A 17,955-nucleotide genomic window follows, 5' to 3' on the forward strand; every position below is an offset into this window, starting at 1 on the left:
TAACACCTAACTTAAAAGATGGATAAGGATCCAGCCAAGCAGAGAGTAAGTAGCAGATACCAAAGCCATCTCATTATGTGAAACAGTGTTCATCATTATTTTAAGTATACCTAAAATGGTGAGCCTATGTATGGAGAATGCTCATTAAGTGGCCTGAGGAGGCTAAACAGTTGAAACATACTGCTTTATGCATAGGTAAAGAAGGAACCAGCAAAGGACACTGTGAAGGAGAAGAAGCGAGAGAGGTAAAAGGAAAATCTGAAGAGTATGGAGTCAGGGAAGGCAAAAAAAAAGAGGAAGAGAGAGAGAAGGGGCAGGGAGGAGTGGGCTTCTTGGTGTTTCAAAATGATGAGAGTGATCAACAATGTAGAAAACTGCTAAAGGTCTGATAGGAGAGGCTGGAAAAGTACCCATCAGATACTGCATTTGAAAGACAGATTCAAATAGGTTGAATAGTAAAGCGGAAATGAGAAAGTAAAATGGTGGTGTGACAATTCTTTTTGAGAGAGAAGCCAACAAAATAGGGTGAGAACTCAAAGGAGATATAGTCTAGAAAGACTTTTTTTTTTTTTTTAGGATTTACCAAGAAGCTATTTACTCAGTATGATGCAGGACATAAGAACTGAAAAGAATGTAAGATGGTTTTCCTATCCCCACGATCCACTTAACTGTTGTTTTAAAACCTGAATATTTTCATCATTTATAATTTCTGTTTTGGATGCTAGTTCTGATGACCACCTTTTTATAACTGCTTGAAGCTAGTTTCAACCAACTATTACATATTCTTCAAATTTGCTTTTAAGTAGTGATTTTACTAGAGGCAACAGTTATATATGTATTGTTTTTCTTCTTGTAAACTATTGGTGAGCACGGGAAGGCAATCCACCACAACTCCGAGATCTTCTGTCCTCACCAAATAGGCTATAAGTTCACTTATACCTCTCTTCCTCCAGGAAAGTTAAAGCTACATTCAGTTTCAAATTCCAGCTGAACAGAACTTGTGCCATTGTTTCATGGTCCTGAGAAACCTCAGTAAAAACCCATATATTTTGATAATGGGCTTTCTGTCTGTGAAGAACCAGAATCACTGGAGTTAACCAAATATGTTCGACTATCAAGGCGTAATTTTTCAGGCAGGTGGCCGGTACAAGCCACTTCATTTTCTTTATTTGCCGTGTCACAGGGGACTGTATTTTTTCTGTAACAAGGACTTGGAAAAGGATGATGAACTTTCTGCCATAGATCACCTTATGTAGTTTACCTGGGTTTTTCACAGCTTGTCCAACTGCTCTTTTTATGTAAGCAGCCAGCTGTTTTGGAGATTTCTTAACCTTCCTGTTCTTATTAGTGAAATTAGAGATCCTTTTGCTAGGAAGATCAATGGAACAATCCTCAATATTACAAAAGTTATGTTTTTTAAAATTTTGGGTTTCAGATACCGAAATCTCTTAAATACCTGCGCCTCACAGGACCGCGGCGCCTCTGATCAGTCCTTGGGCTGACGATGACCCGGGCCCGGCAGCCTGGAGGATCCCGGGGACACGGGGCGGCCCCACTCAGGGCCATTCAAACGCGGCCGCAGGGCCGCCCGCCAGGATACCTCGTAGGGAGGCTTTTTTAAGATGGGAAATTAGAGTTTGTGTAATGTTGGAAATGATTCCATAGAGAGGAAGAGATGGAAGATGAAAGAAGGGGATAGCTAAAGTTTTTAAGAAGGTAAGGAGGTGGGCTCCAGGCCATATTTGGAACTATTGACCTTTGCTAGGAGAAGGGATCCTTTCTCTACTGAAACAAGAAAGAAGAAAAAGTTACAACTAAGTTTGTAGATTTAGTGGTGAGATGAAGGAGTTCCTGGCTAATGATTGCTTAATTTCTCAATGAAGTTTTTATTGAAGGCTCACCACGGCCACTACCAAAAATAAAAAGTATACATCATGAACCACAGGACTTACAAAACCTGATTGCAGAGTTACAACTTATGCTCACTAATTTTTTTAATCTAATTCTCTCATTTTTTCCACAAACTTGAATGTTGTTTGTGCTCTGTAACTGGGTTAATGGTTGGTAAAACAAAGATATAAAAAAGACAGGTTTCTTAACGGAGCTCCTGGTTATGCGAGACAAAAATGTAACCAAAAAAAGGGACAATTCAGTCTTGAAAGGAAAATCTAAATGAATTTGCATCACAGAGGCAAGAGCTTCTGACCTAGTCACACAGTAGGTCTGTCTTACTCTACAAATCTCCTTTTCCTAAGGAATACACAGGTTAGTGTGTATTACCACAGTAGAAAAGAATTCATTCATTCATCCTTTATAAATTCATTCAGCTCCAGTGTCATCCATGTCCGACTCTCTGTTGGACATTGGGGGAGCCAGGGGTAAAGGTAGTCTTTATAACAGATCACAATGCCTACTTTACAGATAATTTTTTTAATTGTTTTTATTAGTTGGCTGATTCCTAATGATGGGAAGGAAAGCATTCCTATCAGCCAATGGTCATTCCACACACGTGACTAATGGAAAGGAAGCCACAGTTACTACAGGTCTTCTAATGCTTCTCAGCCTCCATTGTGGCCCCTACTGCTCCATCCTCCATCCACTTGCTGCCTCAGTGATCCTTCCCTCCCCTTCTCCCCTTCTCCACCTGCCACAGACAACTACTTACTCTCTTCTTTGTGCCACCATTTTATCTTAAACATTCTTGCACATTATTGGGTTTGTCACATGATAATTGCAAACCATCAGTCTCTTCTTTTAGAATGAGGGACTCCTTTAGATCAAGTGCCATTTCTTATTCATTTTTGTATTCCCAGATTCTAGCAGAGCATATAGTGTGGGAGGTAGCTCCTGTTCACTCCTCACCCATTACAGTCTGGCTATCATCCCCACCACTTCACTGCAACTTCCCTTTTCAAGGTCACCAGCAAGCTCCATGTGTCCAAATCCATGGTATACTTATCACTCCTTTTCTTTCTTGCTCTTTCTGAGCATTTGAGCTTTGGATCTCTCCCTCATCTCCAAACCCTCCTACTCTTTTGGTTTTCTTCCTACTATTCCAGCTGCTCTTCTTCAGTCTCATTTGAGGATTTCTCCTCTTCCGTCATGCATTAAAATGTTGGGTGTTCTTCAGGGTTTTGTCTTTGGCGCTCTTCTCCCAGTGCTCCCTCCTAGGATCATCACTTCCACTCTCATGACTCCAGCTAGCACCTTTTGCTGATGACTGAAATCTAAACCACCGGCCCTTCCTGAGCATCACACTCATACATACAGTTGTTTACTGGGCATGTCCACTTAAATGAAAATCAGAAAATAAAGCACAAGCTCTGGAGTCGGAGTGCTTGAGTTCAAAGCCTTGTTCTACCATTCACTAAGCGGTATAGCAGTGGGCAAGTTACCTCTCTGTGTCAGGTAATGATTGTCCTACCTTGTGAGATTGTGTGAGGATTAAATGAAGTAATTCATATATAGCATTTAGTGCAGTGCCTTGCAATAAGTAAATGCTGGTGCTAGTAGATAGTAGTAGTAGTAGTTAAAGGTCCTCAGAAAGCTCCCTTCATCAGATTCAAAACTGAATTCATCACTGCACCTCAGACTTGCTCTTCATCCTCCGTCCCAAATCTCAGTAAATGGCACCACTATCCACCTAGACAGAAAATCGGGTATTATCCTTGTTTTTTGACTACTTCTGTCCTCCCATTCTATCACATTCTCTGCCCTGACTTGAACCTACAATCCATTGCATGTTTACCATGTCCAGGCTTTATAGGTATTAATTTTTTCCATCCATAGGACAGTCTGGCAAAGTAGGCGTTATCGTCATTATCCCTATTTTGCAGATGCAAAAATTGAGGCATGGGAAGATTAGCTCACCCAAGCTTACATGACTTACAAAGCTGGGATGCAAACCCAGGCAGTCTGCCTTCAATCTGCATGCTCACAACCATTTTGCCACGTGCCATACTGCTTCTATTGTAATACTTATCACATTCTATATTGTTTGTCTTGTCAGTCTCCCCCACTAGACTGAGTGCTTTTTGAAGTCAGGAAGTCTGATTTGTTTGCAGTAGCATCCCAAGTGCCTGGAACAGTGTCAGGCAAGCAGTGCATTCTTAATGCACCCAATGAGTTAGATAATTCCCTTAGAGACAAGGCAAACTGTAGGTGAACATGAGTGATAGGATAGCCAACAGGGTGCATTCATTTATGGCCAGAATTAAAGGTTTTGTTTGTGGAGATTGTTTTTGTTTTTTATTTTTTTATTTGAGGATAACAAGCAGGAGATTGGAGTTAGAGATAATCAGAGGTTGAGTTTAAGAAGATATTAATAATATTCACTGATTAAATAGTTTTTGTAGGGCACATATTATAATCCTTTTAAGGAAGGGAAATTTGGAAAATAAACTCAAAGAGAGCTCACAGACTTTGAGGTGCAGTCAGTACTAACAGTTAACTGCTAAAAAAAAAAAAAAGGCTATCACTCCCTTGTCACTCAGATTGTGTTGTAGGGCCCAATTCCAGTGACATGAATATCATCAGCTTTAGATGGAGTAAACACTGGATCTGAGAATTAAATTTCAAATTGGGGAAAATAAAAAGGTAAGCTCAGAGACACAATTTGTCATGGGGGTTAATTTAAATGTGTTGTCAGTTTATATTCATCACCACCTGGTGTGCACTCTGTCATGTGTGAATTACAGTATCATAATAAACAAACAGTCATGGGTTTTTCTTAAACAGTAGCAAGAAAGATATTTGGTGTGCATACCCTGGGCAGCCCCAAGAGATGAAAATGAAAAGCCAATGCCTAAATTTTGTTCCTTCCTATTTCATCTCTTCCCTTTGTTCAGGCCTTCCTCCCCTCCTCCCCTTCTCCCCAGGGTTATTTCCTTAATCCTCCTGACCCCATCTGCAAAATTCCATCCTGTGCCATGCTGGAGATCTATCCAAGGCACCAGGCTTAGCAAAACAATGTTTTTTTCCTCCCACTGGGTAGTAAAACGGGCCAAGCCAGCCCCTGAGCCTCATTAGATTGATTAGGCAAGGAGTCAGGCAAATGCTTTTTAAATACACACCATAGCTCTTCTGGGAGCTTCTGGAATGAGGACCAGGATAACTCCAAAGCATCATGGTGTTTTTCCTTTCTTTTTTCTTCCATGGCCTGCATGAAGAGTGATTAATTATGATTTGTAAGCAGTAATAAATTACTGCTTATAGACTGTGAGCACACTATAGATACTTTTCCAGAAAGCCAAGTTAAAAGAAATCCCTGTTTAAAATGAGATGTAAAACAAAAAAAACACATGGAAATAAATATTCTAACTGAATGGCCTCAAGCACTATCAAAAGAAGAAAGAACAGTGTAATCTATCTCTGCAATAATGGGCATGTTATAGTAGGATCGTTTTCAGCCCATTTCCCCATCCTGCTGGGCAAGGGTTGGCTCAGATAACGAAAAAGAGCCAAACAAACTGGCAAACAAAACAAAATAAAACAAAGCCCAAAAGCCACCAATTATTTTATTTTCATTTTTTTTTTCCACCTATTATTTTCAATGCCTGGTAAACAGCCTGAGCCGGAGGATAAGGCTTTTCTGGCTTTCAAACATGCTTTCTTCTCCTTCCATGTGTCAGTCCTCTTCCCTTGAAGCTGCGGGGTGGGGAGTTCTAAAAATAGTCAATGAATCACTGCAAATAATATTGTGCAGCAGTTACATAAACAACTCGCCCGGGCGCCGGGGCCGAGGGTAGGAACGGAAAATATCTGGGTCAGAGTTGTCACACTGAATCGGGTCCCCCGGAGCCGGCTTTCGGGAAGCGCGGCCCGGGAAGAGGCCTCGGCCTGCGGGCGGGTAGCAGCGGGGAGTCGCGAGCGGCCCGCGGGAGGGAGCAGAAGCCCTGGGCCGGGCGCGAGCAGGGCGGGCGAACTCCGTGCTCCCTCCCCATGGCCAGGAGCGGGCCGCGGCGGCGGCGTTGACAGGCCCCGGGCGGGGCGGGCGGGCTGGGGCCTGGGGTCGAGGGGAAGATGAGCGCCCTCCTAGAGCAGAAGGAGCAGCAGGAGAGGCTGCGGGAGGCCGCGGCCTTGGGGGACATTCGGGAGGTGCAGAAACTGGTGGAGAGCGGGGTGGATGTGAACTCCCAAAATGAGGTCAACGGCTGGTAAGTGGGGAGTGGGGGAGGCCTAGGGTCAGAGCAGCCCGCCTGGGGCGCGGGCGATCGGCCGCGGCCTCAGCCCAGTGCTGTCCCTGGAAGTCAGGCTACGGCGAGGCTTGGCGCCTCGGGCCTCAGAGGTTTCGAGGCCAGCCCTAGTCCGTCTGCTCCGTGTAGTCAGGAACGCGATTTGCCCAAATCCCGGCCCACGTGGTCCTCCCTGGCAGCGCCCACCCTGACCTCGGCGTCCCGGCCTTCCCCGGCTTTCCCGGGCTAACTTGGCCAGGACGGTGCTGGAGGGTATGGTTCTCAGCGACTATCTAATACGCGCTGGAGCGCATCCCAGTTCGAGTGTTGAGTTATTTTGCCGTAGGTGCTTCTGAAGAAAACATCCGTGCAGAGCTAAAAGCATAAGCAGCTTTGCAAATACGAATCTTATATAAATGAGCACTATTTCATTACCCAAGACCAGAAAGAAAATCACGTGCATCGCTATTCTGCTTCTCTGTTGTCTCATTGCAGTGATTTGCTGCTGCCTACAGCTGCCTGTTGACAGCTGCCAGAAGATTCATTTGTTTATCCTATGGAGCATTCTGCTGTATTTTCTTATTACAATTTCAAATACAAAATTTGATGCAAGGCTTCAGTTGCCTGCTTGCAGGTTGAGTCCTCCGGATTAAATAAGGAGACTCCATGAGATGTACTGGTGGTCAAATCATTAGGCCACCCTCTTTGCATTTAAATTTTGAATTTTCATTTGATTTAGGTAATGCTTAACCAGCCTATTTTCCTAGTTTAGTGTTAAAGAGAGCTTGCAAATGTTTTATTTTTGAAGTAGAATCATACATTTGGAACAGAAAGGGACACTGGAGATGGGTTCAACCTCAGAGTAACTTACCCCAGGTTACACAACTTGTTTATGTGATAGCCAGACCAGACCCAAGGTTTCCTGACTTCCTCACAAACCTACTTCTTTTCCTTAAGAAAATAGCCTTGGTGACTGTCCTGAAAGCTAGGAAAACAGGACACTGCCTCTTGTTTAAAAGTGCAAACAAGCTTACTGTTGGATGTGTGGACCTTTTCTGAGGTGGTTCTGTGGCCCACAATATGTGAATTACTGTTTTACTGCTAGGAGGCAGTGTTGTGTAGAGGAAGGAGCCTTGGTGTTGGCTGCAGCAGGTTCTCCATCCCTGCCTAGTTATGCGACCTTTCTGGAGTCGCTTCCTTTTCCAATTATGTCACAAAAGGGTTGTGAGCTTATAAGGAGATGAAGTATAATATTAATAGATAACATTTAATAGCTTGTTCCGTAGCACAGGCATGGTTCTAAGCACTGTATGTCTGTTATCTCATCCACAACTACTTGGGGACATAGCTATTGTTAGTCTCTCCATTTTACAGATAAGGAAACTCATCTTACCCAGGAAGGCTAAGTAATTTTCCCAAGGTCATAGAGGTTACAGTAACTAGTGGAGCTGGGAAATGAACCCAGAACCTACCCTCTTAACCACAATGCCTGCCATGTAATAGGTGCTCAGTAAATATAAGTTGAATTTAAAGTAACCTGAAGAGTCTTCTCATAGATTTAATTGGGCATCTCAAATAGGCACGTCCACGCTTGAACTCCTGATCTCCTGTCATCTCTCTTGTACCCCAAACCTCCTCCCCATCTCGGCTAATGGCACCCTCTTCCTTTCAGATGCTCAGGCCAAAAACCTGGGCTCTGCCTTGCCTCCTCTTTCCTTTGTACCCCACATCCAATCAGTAAGCTAATCTTTCCAGGTACACCTTCAGCTTAGTCAGAATCTGACCTCTTCTCACTAGTTCTACTGCTGTAAGCCACCATCATTCTCTCCCTTGGATTATTGCAGTAGCCTCCTGACTAGTCTCCTTGCCTCTACCATATACCCTAGAGTCTTTTCAAGGGATCCTGACTTAAAATATACCAGATCGTTTCACTCTGCTCAAAACTCTAATGGCCCCCATCTCACTCCAGTAAGGCCTACAGTGTCCTACAATTTCTTTTCCCCTCTTTATGCCTCATCTCTTGGGACTTGCCCCCTGGCTCACTTCCTTCTGCTGTACTGGCCTCCTTGCTTTTCCTGGAATACCAGGCACAATCCTCATTCGAGGCCTTTGCATTTTCTCTTCCCTCTAAAATGTTTTTCCCTAGGTACCAGATGTTTTGCTCCCTCACCTTCTTCAGGTCTTTGCTTAGCTTTCACCTTCTTGCTGAGACCTTTCCTTGGCCCTCAATTTAAAACTACACCATGCCACTCCCCAACCTCTGGCATCCTCTGATTCCTTTCCTGCCTTTATTATCCCTGTAAAACTTAATCACCACCTAGCATACTATATGCTTTACTTATTTATTTGCTTACTGCCTTAGTTTCCTCATCTGTAAAATGGGGGAATATGGAAAATAGCACTTACCTCATGGGTTGTTTGAGGATTAAATGAATTAATACACGTAAAGCACTTAGAACGATGTCCAGCATGTAATGCATTATATTATGTCTCTGTTAACCGCTATCATTATTGTTAAGCAATGTTTTGGGTACTGGGGCATAAAGGTTACCCTCAGAAAACTTACACTCTAGCAAAGAAAAACAGAATGGTGACTGTTTTCAATTCTTGGTTGCTCAGTAGCCACACTTTCAGCATAGATGAAAGATGCCCAGTGCTTCTGGTCTGAAATACTTCCCAGCCCTAATAGGACATTCTGACTACAAATTTAAAGCTGAAAGAATTAAAATTCAAAGATAAAGAGTTCCCACATCAATTGTAATTCAAGTGCCATGCATACTCATTGGCTTTATAGAACATGTGTAATGATTCAAGAAAAAGTTGAAAATAGTGCCTGGCTGCTCTGAGTTACGACTGCCCAGGGCCACACAGCTCTGTACTGTAAAGGATGACCCTAAGAGTGCTGGGCTGTGGGGGACATGCTGCGTTGACTTACCCCCACTTTACATGGTGATGCTTTAGCTGGTTGGTTTGTCCCAGAGTCTCTCAGGCCCACTGGCAGTAAATTACCTCTTTCACTTTCAAACCTGCCAGGAGCAAGTGATTTACTGGCAGCAAGTGAGCACTTTGTTTCCAAAAGGGAGCATATTTTTCTCATCATGCTCCATTCATTTTTGAGTGCTCACTTATCATTATAATTATTCACTTTTCAAGTCTGTGCCACAGGCATCCACCCACAAACACACTCAAAGCTGCAGTTTGCCCCAGATCAAGAATGTATTGGATCCTTCTACTCCAAGTGATGTCCACCTTGACTTTAGTTCACCCATTCAGCAAGCACTAATTAAGCACCTGGTCCATGCCAAGCAGACATTTCTTTCATCTTCATGAGCAGTCTAGCTCGACTCTCTCCTTGTTCTTAAACTGGCAGTCCTTTTGTCAGAGCACAGAGTGACTTTAATAGCACCTAGATAATCTTAATTCTAATGAACGATAGTATAGAATGTCACTCTGAAACATCAGTGGATTTACTACTAGCCAGTCAGCCAAGCTAGCTTTTTGTAAAGAAACTGGTGGAGAGCGGGGTGGATGTGAGTGCTCAGGCTTTTCCTGGAACCAAGTAAACTTTCTAGATGATTATGCTTCCCAGAGTTGTGACCTAAGCCTCACTATTGAACATATGTTCTGTTCATCACTATATTTGTATTTGGCTATAAACTCCGAAGATATTTATCTCAGTTCAATTAGAGAGTTGGTGAACGAGGACATTTGAAAACAGGGGGGAGAAAGTATTTTCCATAATATACATTCGGCTTTGGCAACGGGGGATGAATTTAGAAGCTCTGAATCTTTCAATTTCTGTTAAGATGGAGTTTTTGTCAGCATGCTAATTACATTTCTAGGTAGTATTAAAATAATAGCCCTTCGGCATGTACATAATCCCTTCCTATGTGTACAATATTAAATAATTAGGTTTACTTAAGTGAGTGCTACATTAGCAGAGCCTGTTCTCAAAAAAATTTCGTTGTTGATGTACCTTTTTTTAAAGTGCCTTAGAAATTAAGTATGTGTGCAGTGCCGTATGATTTGGAGAGAACTAGGGAAGTCAACTTTCTTAAAAATGGAAATTTGGAGAGTTTTGTTTTTTTTGTTTGTCTGTTTGTTTGTTAATGGAGAAATGAAAAATAAGGAGGAAAAGAGGGAGGACGTGAGATTCAGACAGAGCCATCTACTGTAGTAATAACGATTTAAGTGGCAGAGCGAGCTCCAGGTAAGACATGGTTGTCAGCCTGATAATGTTTAGTAGTCAGATGGCATTTGATGCATATGAAGCGAGTTTCCATAGTCCCTAAGAAGGAATGTGGCAATATAAAAATAAAATTTAAAGGGTCTAGGACAATATAATGAGCAAGACCAACGGAGTTACACTCTGCAGTATCACTGGAGTTGTCCAGTTAGCCAGCCAGCCTCCTGGAAGCCATTGAAATTGAAATTAAAGCTCCCAGGACAAACTAGTTTTTCCCAGGGGTCAGAAAAGAAATTTAAAAATAAAATTTAAGCATACTAAATATTTGTGGAAAAAATTTGTGGAAAAAAAAAAAGTTGAGATTACCAGCCTGGTTTCCTGGTTCTAGCTGAACTCCTAACAGGCACGTATGTATTTATTTACTAATGTTTAGAATTTGAAAACCCAAATCACCACTCTTCTTTTTAAATCATGTTTGTCTTCTTCTGGGCAGGACCTGTCTACACTGGGCATGTAAACGCAATCATGGTCAAGTCGTCTCTTACTTGTTAAGATCAGGAGCTGACAAAGAGATTCTTACCTCAAAGGGAGAAACACCAGTCCAGTTAACATCAAGGAGAGAAATCAGGAAGATTATGGGAGGTGAGTCTGTGTTGGGGCAACTCTTGATTTTGTCAAACTGTCTTGTGGCTGCATTCTTGATGCCTGTCAAACAACCAGCTTATTTCTAAAAGCTGATCATTGTGCCAAGAGGGTGACTCCAACTTGTTTATGGGAAGGTCAGCCTCAAAGGTTTTATTTTTTATCTATAAAGTTGAAGACAATAATAAAAATGATAATCATAAATCCAGTGAAATATTCTTTTCTGACCACAGGAGGCTGTAAACATGGAGTGTCTTTGGCACTTTGACCAAAGGACACCAGCTTCTACAAGACAGTCTTTTCTTTGTAATTTTTAAAGAGCTATATCAATGTTCTGTGTTTCTTCTTTTTAAGTGGAAGATGATGATGATGATGACACCCTCCCCCAGCTGAAGAAGGAGTCAGAACTGCCCTTTGTTCCCAACTATTTGGCCAACCCAGCCTTCCCTTTTACATACACCCCCGTGGCAGAGGATTCAGCCCAGCTGCAGAATGGGGGCCCCTCCACACCTCCCGCATCACCGCCTGTAGATGGCTTGCCTCCAGCGCTCCTGCCTGGGGAACCCCCCCTTCTAGGGGCCTTTCCACAGGACCACAGCTCCTTGGCTCTGGTTCAGAACGGTGATTTGTCTGCCCCCTCTGCCATACTCAGAACACCAGAAAGCACAAAACCAGGTCCTGTTTGTCAGCCACCAGTGAGTCAGAGCCGCTCCCTCTTCTCTTCCGTCCCGTCCAAGCCACCAGTGTCTCTGGAGCCTCAAAATGGGACATATGCAGGACCTGTGCCAGCATTCCAGCCATTTTTCTTCACCGGAGCATTTCCGTTTAATATGCAAGGTAAATTCTCAACAGCAAATGGGCCAGACAGTGTCTAGGGGTCTAAGGCTTTACTTACTGTTTTGGGGGTTGTTTTTTTGGGGGTGGGTGGGTGGTGGTGGTGGTATATAATTTCAAACCTACAGAAAAGTTGCAAGACTGGTATAAGGAACTCCCTTTATTCAGATTCACAAATTGTTTACCTTTTGCCCTTTTACCCCAACTACTTAAGTAGGTGTTTCCTAAGAAGAAGGAATTCTCTTATATAAGCACAGTATAATTATCAAATTCAGGAAATGTGGCCTTGATATAATACTATTTTCTGATCCATGGTCCGTATTTAAATTTTGTTAATTGTCTCAACAATACCCTTTGTAGTTATCCTCATGCACCCCATCCCCTGCCTAGGATGTAATCCAGGATCACACATTGCATTTAGTTGTCATGTTTTAGTCTCCTTGAATCTGGAACATTTCTTCAGCCTTTATCATTTATCCAGTCAGTTATTTTGTAGAATGTGATTTTCTGTCATTCCTTCTGTATTTATTTGTTGGTATTCCACTGTAAAGAAGAGCTTGCCCTTTCCCCCATTTATATCAGTATAGGTTCTTATTTTATGCAGTGGGTTATAATCCATTACTGTTATTATTTTGATCTTCAAATTATCCTAGATTTGGCCAGTGGGAGCCCCTTCATGCTAACCCTTGTGTCCCTTTGATGTGCCTCCATCATCCTTGAGCACTTCCTTACTTTCTGGTACAGCAAGATGTTCTAGGCTCATAGTATAACTTTCTATGCCCTAGCCTGGGAACCAGCCATTTCTCAAAGGAGTCCTGGTTCTTTTTGGTGGGGAATGGTATTCAGAAACTGACACACAGGTGCCAGGTATGTTCATTGCTACAGGTGTGTCATTTCTCCTAGACCCTCTCAAAGAACAGAGCCAAGAAAGAAAGAAATAAGCAATCAAACACACAAATATATTCGTATGTTTATATATACACATATATCTGTATTTTTATATCTCTTTATCTATATCTGTCTTAAAATGAGTTCTGATACCTCCAATTCCAGGCTAACACTACAGGGTATAGTCTGGTGTTATTCTTTCTTCCTATTTCCATGTATGCAACTCCCTCACTTTCTGTTTTGGAAGAGCTTCTATTACAGATGCTGGTAACACTGGCCCAGGAATGCTATGAGCACTTCCCATATTAGGAGCAAAACAATACCACTGAAAGATCATAGATGCCCAGCTTGGGCCGTTTGATAATCAGGCTCAGGATATAGGGGCAGACTGCTTAGTTCTCAGATCCATGAATAATAGTGTTTATTTATACCCAGAGCCAAGAACCCTTCTTTTATTAAGGACTACTCTATCTGAATCATACTAAGACTTTAATTTCTATTAGTAGCTTATCTTTTTGCTTTTGCTGTTTATTGTAAGGAGTTTCATATTTCATAAGCACCTTTAGAGCCACAATTGTTAAATCTTCTTAGAGTAACTCATGTACCATATCTTGCCCAGGCCTTCTTTCCAACTCTCTTCTCCTTTTCCTGCTTATGTGTAGATTAATACCCAAACCCATATTTAAGCCTTTACCTCCTCAGCTCCAGCAGCAGAACTAATTTTCCTTCTACACAGTTGGAGAGCCTGGCCCACCCTTTTAGATTGTGTACCACAATCTTAGATGCAGTAAAGACTCTGCAGGAAACTTCCCCAGCAGAGCCAGAATTGGGCCTGGGCAAATCCTGTGACAGTGCTTGGTTGTCTCTAGGCCTTTGCCATAGGACAGGATTAAGAGTAACCGTCTTCTAGAAAAGATCTTAAATTACATGGGATGTACTCTGCCTGAATCATTCAGTAATGTTTCCCTCCTTTTTTCTAGAGCTGGTACTTAAGGTAAGGATTCAAAACCCATCAGTTCGAGAAAATGATTTCATTGAAATTGAACTGGACCGACAGGAGCTCACCTACCAAGAATTGCTCAGAGTGAGTTGCTGTGAGCTGGGGGTTAATCCAGATCAAGTGGAGAAGATCAGAAAGTTACCCAATACTCTGTTAAGAAAGGTAAGAAACGTATGTTAAGCATGAGTGGTTGTTTTTTGCGTTTGGAAAATATCCAGCTTCCTTCTTGGTTATATGAGTCATTGTGGAAGAAATGAAACAAGGATAGAAAAGGAGCAAAGGGTAGTTTTTCAAATGTAATCACATTTCTTTCCCTCTCTGGGACTATGGAGATCCTGATGTCTTTTTGAGAGTTGTAGGATGTCAGAGAGAATTTTGTGAATTACCATGCACATGTACCTATTTTCAGCTGTTTTGGTAGTGATCTGTAAGGATTACCTTAGTGCACTATTAGAGGTGTCTTGTGTTTTACAAGACAAGGGCCAAGTGAAATTACAGCGCGCCGTAGATTCTGGCGCAGTCCTCCCAGGGGTTCTGTTAACACCCAGCTTATCAGGCTTCTGGCTTTTTAGAGCACTGGAAGAAAACTGGTGCTTGCAGTGCCTCTCTGTGGGAGGTGTTCACACCGTGTAGCAGCTCTGGTAAGGACTTCCACCACTCCAACCCAGCTCCTGCCCCTGGGGACCTTCCTGCTCTATCACTGACTTATTCCTGCCACAAGGATTATTTTTTCCATCCAGGTCTCAAAATGAGCCAAGATATTGGTATCAACACAACACACCAAACATGTGGAGATAAATGGTTCCTCTTAATCTGTTTCACCTATTTTTGTTTTAGGACAAAGATGTTGCTCGACTCCAAGATTTCCAAGAGCTGGAACTGGTTCTAATGATAAGTGAAAATAATTTTCTCTTCAGAAATGCTGCATCCACACTGACTGAAAGGCCTTGCTATAACAGGAGAGCTTCAAAACTAACTTACTAATGCAGCAGGGACTTTTACCACTGAGTATTGTGACAGTGCGTGTCACCTCTGGGCCAAGGACAAGCCATTGATCTAAGTCAAGGCTAGTATCCTACACTTCTGCCTTGGAGGCCTGGAAGGGCCCGTGGTGCCATTGCGTAGTATACACTAACACCGTCTGCCAAGGTAGGAAGCCCCTGACCCCCAAGCAGTGGTGCCACTCTTCCAAGCCTCTTGGTGCACAATAAACCTATCGCTTGAAGCTCTGAGCAGCTGAGAAGTGGTCTAGAGAGGCAGAAGCCGAAGACTCTATATCCAGTGTGTTTTGTGTGTAGGATAGAAGAGAGTTGTCGAAGCAGGAGATGAGAGAGAGCAGAGCCTGTTTCTAGCCACTCCTGTTGACAGTGCACCTGAAGGGCTGGGATGCACTTTCCTTGGTGTTGCATGTCCACAACTCTCCTGAAATGTGAACTAATGAGGGAGGAAAATTGGGGAAAGCACAGGTACTGGATAAATGAATTTTAGTGTGACTAGTAGCTGTGAGATTTCATATAACATTTATGTTACTCAGGTTAAAAGTACTTAAGAATAACAGTTACCTAATTGTAAATACGCTGTTAGCCAAAAGAGCATCGCCTCCCCCACTTTTCCTTTGTAAACACTCATGACTGCTTCACTGTCCCTAGTCTGCCATTGCCTAGACAGTCATCTCTGCATTAATTCCCCTTCCTGCTCACTAGAGGGCTCTCTGATGCTTTCTAAAAGAGCAACTGCTTTTTCTTTTTCTTTTTTTTTTACTCTGAAGTGATTCCTGTCGTCCACATGTTTAAGTGCACCATCTGAGAAGAGCACAAACATTGCTGGCCCATGTTCTCCACTTTCATTTTCCACTAGAAATGAAAAGCAATTTTTGAGACTGAATCTGTTGCTATTTTAAAGGGTACTGTGGGAAACTGAGCTAAAGGAGTTAGCATCTTTATTTTTGTATCAAAGATAAAGGTTATTTTGAAATTATTAGGATTTTTACACAACTCTGGAATCTGTTGCTTTTATAAATGAATTGTTTGATCTTAGGGATCCCCACCACCAATCTACTTAACAAAGCCAATCAAGAGTCTACCAGACTTTGTTCTGAAGTAAATGGGAAACAAACAAACAAAAACAAAAAGACAAACCCTGATTAAACTCTTGAGCATGGCATAATTTCTTTAAAGAATGCATTAGGGATTATTTTCCTTTCCTTCAGTGTCATTAGTGTTGAAAGAAAAGCCACTGTCTTATTGAAACAAACAGCTTAACTTTAGAAATGAGAACTAGCACACGTGGACACACAGGAGAGCAGGGGTTCGAAGCCAGCTGTTGAAGAACATCCCTGCTGTCTCAAGAAGCTTTTTCCCCATAGTGCCTCTGGTTTCCAAAGAAACTTAACTCCTAACTGTGTTAACTTAATTTTACTGGGACACTACAACTGAGTGAGAACATGCCGAAGATGTCAAAGGAAGAGGATGTCGTGCTAAGATAATGGTCTCCTGCTGCTGCCTAAAGGCTGAAAGGAGGATGAGGTGTTTTTCAAGGCCAACTTCATGGAGTTGCTCTGTTTAGTGACTTACTTGTATTCCACCAATTACTGATGGTGACTTAGTCACCCTTGTACAGAAGGTTTGCATAGCAGAGTAAAGGTTACTTAGCAACCCTTTCTCTGTAATGCTTTAAGGATGAAACCTTCTTGTGTTTCAACCAATCAGAAGCCAGTGTATCTAGATAAACTAACTCCTTTTTGGTCTTTGTTTTGGAAAAAAGTTAACACTTTACTGGTACAATTAAGGCTGGTTCTGTCCTGGAGGGAATAAATTCAGTATTAATTCACATCTAAATTACTGGGGTTGAAACTCTCTCAGCCAGCCAGATTAATGAGAAACTCCCACAAATGGTGGAGGCCCCTGGCTGGGAGTCGGCCTACAGAGGAGTAGCCGCATCCAACCAGGGCTTTTCCCAGGTGTGGAAGCCACAAGCAAGGTTTGGTGTCTCTCGGGTGGGTCTGATGTGGCCCTGCCCTCCCCTGGGCTTGCACCTCTGTTAAAAGTCCTCTGTTGTCTGACTCCTGCAGATGGCAGCGGGCTAACGCTGCGCAGTTGCTGGTAGGTGAGTTTAAAGTCTTAATCTATGCATTCAGAGAAATATTTTTATATGCTTTGTGTAATTTATAACAAGGATTTTTTTTTTTAGCTTTGTTAACTGAATTCACCCCTCCTCCACTGCATATTTAAAGCATGTGTTCACACTGTGTGTAAACGTTCACTGAAGATTTTTTCTTTACGCATTGCTGACTGTTCAAACATAACAAGTATTATTAAAATTAAATATTAACTGACTAGGCCCATATTCTTTAATTTTGGTCTCCTAAACGGCATTACACAAATCACAAGACAGTCTCAGGGACAAGCAGCTCTGGAGGAAGAATCAAAGGGCCCATTCTCCACCTGAGCCTCCTCATCCCGCTGTGGCTGCAGCCCTCACAGCCTGTCAGTGGCACCTAGAGAGAGAGATTTTGTGTGGCGTCTTTCCTCCCAGTTCACAGCAGTTGGCTTCATTTCCCCAGAGTAGCTGAGCCAGCTAGATGGAGGTCATCCCCTATTAACCACAGTTTTTGATTATCCTATTTACTCTACACAACTGAGCCTCTCCTTTGGGCTGTCAGCTCCTGTCAGAGCCTCAATAAGCTTAGAAGCAAACTCCCAGCACAGAAAAGGAAATACAGCCTCACACCTTCAGATCTTTAACTGAGAATGATGCTGAATGAATCTGCATTTCTGTTGGTTAAGGGCAGCTAGAGTCTCACACAGCAGACATCATGCCAAATTGGCCTAATAAATCAGAGAGCATAGCAGAGACCTTTTCTTAGCACCAGGGAGAGGCAGAATAATTTGGGCATTTGTGCTTTCATACATGCTTTATCATAAGGATGGAAGTCTTCTTCCATATACTCATAAAACATCCTGGGCAGAAACAGCCTGCCAAAAAAAAAAAAATGTGATTAACCTTTAATAAATGGTCTTGCAGCACAGGCCAACCCAGAGCATATAGAAAACCAGATCAAAGGTGCCATTTCCACACCTTCTGCAAACCATTTAGGGTGGAAAAAGCTATCACCCACAAACAAGTTACATGGTAACAAAAATAAAAGGTACAGGAAATGAGAGAGATATATAGCAGACCTTAAAACTTAGTAAGGTAACAAAGAGAAGCAATCCATCCCACATCTAAGAGAC

The 17,955-nt window shown here is 42.5% G+C and overlaps 2 protein-coding genes and 1 pseudogene across 5 annotated transcripts in view; 1 reads left to right on the top strand and 2 right to left on the bottom strand.

Moving 5' to 3' along the window:
- Window positions 1-590: 590 nt before the first annotated feature.
- On the bottom strand, window positions 591-1,566 carry LOC119514738 (annotated as a pseudogene).
- A 4,431-nt stretch (window positions 1,567-5,997) lies between these two features.
- Window positions 5,998-17,058, top strand: ANKRD40 (ankyrin repeat domain 40). 2 transcript variants are annotated; one of them, XM_037808442.1, is made up of 6 exons: window positions 5,998-6,155; window positions 10,853-11,001; window positions 11,356-11,838; window positions 13,704-13,885; window positions 14,561-14,614; window positions 15,485-17,058. In XM_037808442.1, the coding sequence occupies exons 1-6, from the start codon at window positions 6,022-6,024 to the stop codon at window positions 15,527-15,529; spliced, it is 1,047 nt and encodes a 348-aa protein (XP_037664370.1). In that variant the 5' UTR covers window positions 5,998-6,021; the 3' UTR covers window positions 15,530-17,058. The 2 variants fall into 2 exon arrangements, with proteins under 2 accessions (XP_037664370.1, XP_037664369.1); XM_037808441.1 differs by lacking the exon at window positions 15,485-17,058 and having other exon boundaries at window positions 14,561-15,478.
- The window catches only part of ABCC3 (ATP binding cassette subfamily C member 3), a 49,603-nt gene continuing 48,702 nt past the window's right edge, over window positions 17,055-17,955 (bottom strand). For 2 of the 3 annotated variants that reach the window (XM_037808435.1, XM_037808438.1), the window contains one exon: window positions 17,055-17,697. In XM_037808435.1, coding sequence (XP_037664363.1) covers window positions 17,559-17,697 — 139 coding nt within the window. In that variant the 3' untranslated portion in view covers window positions 17,055-17,558. The remainder of the gene's footprint in view (window positions 17,698-17,955) is intronic. The other variant, XM_037808437.1, reaches the window with a different exon arrangement.

This window comes from Choloepus didactylus, chromosome 18, assembly GCF_015220235.1.
Source record: "Choloepus didactylus isolate mChoDid1 chromosome 18, mChoDid1.pri, whole genome shotgun sequence".
Classification (NCBI taxonomy): domain Eukaryota; kingdom Metazoa; phylum Chordata; class Mammalia; order Pilosa; family Megalonychidae; genus Choloepus; species Choloepus didactylus.

Excerpts from the sequence above, each read along its gene's own strand:
- ANKRD40 (XM_037808441.1), top strand. The coding sequence starts at position 6,022 with ATGAGCGCCCTCCTAGAGCAGAAGGAGCAGCAGGAGAGGCTGCGGGAG. Across the intron at positions 11,002-11,355 it reads AATCAGGAAGATTATGGGAG|TGGAAGATGATGATGATGAT; the intron begins GTGAGTCTGTGT and ends CTTCTTTTTAAG. Across the intron at positions 11,839-13,703 it reads ATTTCCGTTTAATATGCAAG|AGCTGGTACTTAAGGTAAGG; the intron begins GTAAATTCTCAA and ends CCTTTTTTCTAG.